This window comes from Piliocolobus tephrosceles, chromosome 13, assembly GCF_002776525.5.
Source record: "Piliocolobus tephrosceles isolate RC106 chromosome 13, ASM277652v3, whole genome shotgun sequence".
NCBI classification, from domain to species: Eukaryota; Metazoa; Chordata; class Mammalia; order Primates; family Cercopithecidae; genus Piliocolobus; species Piliocolobus tephrosceles.
In genome coordinates, this window is record NC_045446.1 from 60,883,139 (window position 1) to 60,888,011 (window position 4,873).

Sequence of the window (4,873 nt, forward strand, 5' to 3'; positions counted from 1 at the left end):
GGGGATGTGGCCGTGGTTGACAGTGCTTTAGCCTTTTTTGCCACTTAGGTCCACAGCAGTTGGATTCCTGGACTTCTGGGGAATTCTGGTTACTGACTGACAGGAGGATCAAGGCTTTGATGTCTTGCTCTAGCAGTCAGAAATAGCTTCACAGGTCATCATTCACATACACTCCACCTCTCTCTGGAATTCTGTAAGCTGAACAGTATTTATGAGCTACTTGGACAAGGCTAAGCTTCTATGTCAGGAAGACCAGAGGAGAAGGTGAGTGAAAGGTTGGTCTGTGTCTAGAATTAGGGCTTGTATGGGCCTGGAGAAGTGAATCAAAAACAAAAAAGAGAAAGAAAGTAAAAAACTAAAACTACAGCAAAGAAAGCACAGTAAGATAAGGGAGAAGAAAACAAGGTGAAATGAAAGTTGGAATATTAGTGAGAGATCTGGTAGAAAAAAGGCATGTGAGGAATTTTTTTTTTTTTTTTTTCAGAAAAGATCTACTTGTAAGAGGCAGGCAAAGTTAAATATGGTCAAAAGGAATAATAAGGAAACTCTCACTTCTTAGTCTGAAGGAGCGGAGAGCAAGGACTATAACTCAAGGAGCATGCTGCTATAAGAGAAAAGTCCCCAACAACAGCTGTGGTCTTCAGTGGCACAACACAGCCACTGCCAACCCATAGTGCTGGCAGAGGGAGCCTGAAATCTCCCTCCTCCCATACTTTTTTTTTTTTTTTTTTTTTTGGATTTTTAGTAGAGATGGGATTTCACTGTGTTAGCCAGAATGGTCTCGATCTCCTGACCTCATGATCCACCCACCTCGGCCTCCCAAAGTACTTGGATTACAGCTGTGAGCCACTGCGCCCGGCCCCTGGGTGCATCCCATTGGGTGAGACTAGTAAAAACTCCAGTGGCTAAGAAGACCTGGTTGATACAGAAGTCAGAAAAGAGCAAAAAGTGTGGAACAACTCATTTAGAATCTCCAACTCACCCAGTTTGGCTCATCACGTCACAATTCCATGTCTTTGTTTCTTGTTGAAACTATGAGACTAATTTCCTTAAAAAGATATTAAGAGGAAGCCAAGGACCAGAAAGAAATAGCCATTAGAAGGAGCTGCACAGTTCTAGGTATATTTGATTCTAATATTTTTTCTTTAATTTCTACCAGGTGCAATGACTAGTACTGCGTCAATTTACTTCAGGATTTTGGGGGGCACCCACCTACCCCCTTGTCTCCTCACACAATGACCCTGGGATCCCTGGGAAATGGCAGCAGCAACGTTTCTGCTACCTTCTTGCTGAGTGGCATTCCTGGGTTGGAGCACGTGTACATCTGGATCTCCATTCCGCTGTGCTTCATGTACCTGGTTTCCATCCTGGGCAACTGCACAATTCTTTTCATCATTAAAACAGAGTGCTCACTCCATGAACCTATGTATCTCTTCCTGTCCATGCTGGCTCTGATTGACCTGGGTCTGTCCCTTTGCACTCTCCCTACAGTCCTCGGCATCTTTTGGGTTGGGGCACGAGAAATTAGCCACGATGCCTGCTTTGCTCAGCTCTTTTTCATTCACTGTTTATCCTTCCTCGAGTCCTCTGTGCTACTGTCTATGGCCTTTGACCGCTTTGTGGCTATCTGCTGCCCCTTGCACTATGCTTCCATTCTCACCAACACAGTCATTGGCAGGATTGGCCTGATCTCTCTGGGTCGTAGTGTAGCACTTATTTTTCCATTGCCTTTTATGCTCAAAAGATTCACCTATTGTGGCTCCCCAGTTCTCTCACATTCTTATTGTCTCCACCAAGAAGTGATGAAATTGGCCTGTGCCAACATGAAGGCCAACAGCATCTATGGCATGTTTGTCATCATCTCTACAGTGGGTATAGACTCACTGTTCATCCTCTTCTCTTACGCTCTGATCCTGCACACCGTGCTGTCCATCGCCTCCAGGGCTGAGAGACTCAAGGCTCTTAACACCTGTGTTTCCCACATCTGTGCTGTGCTGCTCTTCTACACTCCCATGATTGGCCTCTCTGTCATCCATCGCTTTGGAAAGCAGGCACCCACCCTGATCCAGGTGGTCATGGGTTTCACGTATCTTCTCTTTCCTCCTGTGATGAATCCCATTGTCTACAGTGTGAAGACTAAACAGATCCGGGATCGAGTGACCCATGCCTTTTGTTACTAACTGTGTCTAGTGTTAGAGCCACTATCTCCTGAAACATGCCCTTGTTTACCTATCCTTTATAATTTCTAACATGCATGAAATAAAAGAGACATTTACTTACTCAACAAATACGTATAGGGATGAGTCACGGTCCTTACAGAACCCTCACTCTGTTGTGGCAAGGGCGAGGGGAGATAAAATGTAATATGATATGGTAAATTTTATTTTCTAAAAATAGCCACAAGAATAATTCTAATCCCACATTCTCTTCCAGGAACTTGCTACTCCTCATAAAGAGATAGGGTCTATTTCTTCTCCCCTTGTAACTGGATAGAATTTGTAAACGCCTCATGAATTGAATATTGTGGAAATAGCCCATGTATCTCCTCTCTCTCTCTCTTCCACCTCAATTCCTCTACTATTTCTGTCTGTTTCACTCAACGCTTGTTTTTGAAACCCAGCCCCTATGCTAAGAGGAAACCCAGACGATGTGGAGAGGGCCCATGTAAGGTGTTCCATCCAATAGGCTCAACCAAGGTCTCACTCAAGCTGAGAACTTAGTGGAGTCAGTGTTAACCACCAGTGGGTGGAGAATCCTCAGATTATTACATTCCGCAACCTTCCAGCCTCTCCAACTGGCATCTGGTAAAGCAATCAATTGTTCTCTGACTCAGCCAAAATTGCAGATTTGTAAACAAAATAAATATTTTTAAGACACTAAATTTTGGGAAGATTCATTACACAATCACATGTTAATTGTATTCTTCAAAGTTAAAAGAAGTCGGTTTGGGAGTCATCTTCCCCTAGCTAGGGGAAGGGAGCATCAAAAAAGTTGTCCCTGAGTTGACACAGTAATAGCCTTAAGGGAAATGTAGACATTAGGCAGTCAAAAACTGTAAGAGGAAGGAGACAAAAATATGCTCCAGTCCAAAGGAACAGCATGTGCAAACGTGAAGCAGAAGCGAGAGAGACAAAAATGTATTCTGAGAATTATCTGAAGTGGTGTTTTTGTTGCCATTTTTTTTCTCTAGAATGTCGGGAAGGTTTAAGAAAAATGAGGTGAAATGGAAACAGATTGGGGTACTGATTGTATCAGAAAGATTACAAGCCAAGGAACCAAGGATAGTTTGTTATGCCCTTTTATATGTTGTATTGTTATGGTACCCCCAAGACATTCTAGATAAAAGTTATATTTTGAGTAATACATGTCAATATAGTATTTGCAGTTTTAGCTTGGAGGTAACTGTGAGGAAAGCAAGCTTGAATATGATATTGCCAAGGGGAGCTTTAGCTTTGAACACCTAGAGAGAAGCATGAGAATGTCATGTTCCTGCATGGTTTTAGTGCAGGATCAAGAAAAGGTGTGGCTGAATACAATGTCTTCTACTATGAAGTGTATGTGGAGCCAGTTCTCACCTGAGGCTGTTCTCTTCCAAGGCAATCTAGTACCCCAGACATTTAACATTGGATATGCCTGTCCCTGCTCCCAACACCAGTGTCCCATCCTGTTTGGCATGAGAACACTGTTTCTGCAATGATATCATCAACCCTAAAATAATCAAAAGGATCAGAACCCAGTTTAGTCACAAAGTTGAGAATGACCATTTGAGTAACACAGACCCCAAAGGAATGGGGTCATTGCTCCAAAGCTGAAAAGTTAAGGATTTGCTTATGCACGTGGAAAGCAAACAAATTTAAGAGGACTACAACATTTTCCATATTAAGGCTGATTTTTGAGTTGTAGCAATTTGAATAGTTACAGCTTTTTTTCTTTTCCAATTTGAAAGAGTATATTTAACATTCCAGGCTAGACAGCGTGATAGTCCTGAGGTTTTCATGTAAGAGAAGTTAAGATGTAAGTTAATCTATATTGAAAATCAACAATGGAGTGGGAAAAGGTATTCTCTAGCATCCTATAGTTTTTTACATTTTAAAAAGCAATGTAATTAAATAAAAGTATTCTTTTTTTAATTTTTTTTTTATTATACTTTAAGTTCTAGGGTACATGTGCATAATGTGCAGGTTTGTGGCCGGGCGCGGTGGCTCAAGCCTGTAATCCCAGCACTTTGGGAGGCTGAGACGGGCGGATCACGAGGTCAGGAGATCGAAACTATCCTGGCTAACACGGTGAAACCCCGTCTCTACTAAAAAAAAAATACAAAAAACTAGCCCGGTGACGTGGCGGGCGCCTGTAGTCCCAGCTACTCGGGAGGCTGAGGCAGGAGAATGGCGTAAACCCGGGAGGCAGAGCTTGCAGTGAGCTGAGATCTGGCCACTGCACTCCAGCCTGGGCGGCAGAGCGAGACTCCGTCTCAAACAAAACAAACAAACAAACAAAAAAATGTGCAGGTTTGTTACATATGTATACTTGTGCCATGTTGGTGTGCTGCACCCATCAACTCATCAGTACCCATCAATTCGTCATATATATCAGGTATAACTCCCAATGCAATCCCTCACCCCTACCCTCTCCCCCCTCCCCATGATAGGCCCCGGTGTGTGATATTCCCCTTCCCAAGTCCAGGTGATCTCATTGTTCAGTTCCCACCTATGAGTGAGAACATGCAGTGTTTGGTTTTCTCTTCTTGTGATAGTTTGCTAAGAATGATGGTTTCCAGCTGCATCCATGTCCCTACAAAGAATGCAAACTCATCCTTTTTTATGGCTGCATAGTATTCCATGGTGTATATGTGCCACATTTTCTTAATCCAGTC

The 4,873-nt window shown here is 42.9% G+C and overlaps 1 protein-coding gene across 1 annotated transcript; it reads left to right on the top strand.

The window, feature by feature from the left end:
* The first annotated feature begins 1,212 nt into the window (after positions 1-1,212).
* Positions 1,213-2,221, top strand: LOC111540922 (olfactory receptor 51G2). The gene has a single exon (XM_023209604.1). The coding sequence runs from the start codon at positions 1,236-1,238 to the stop codon at positions 2,178-2,180; it is 945 nt and encodes a 314-aa protein (XP_023065372.1). The 5' UTR covers positions 1,213-1,235; the 3' UTR covers positions 2,181-2,221.
* The last annotated feature ends 2,652 nt before the right edge of the window (positions 2,222-4,873 follow it).

What these genes read in the sequence shown, in the direction of transcription:
- LOC111540922 (XM_023209604.1), top strand. Translation starts at nt 1,236, where the DNA reads ATGACCCTGGGATCCCTGGGAAATGGCAGCAGCAACGTTTCTGCTACC.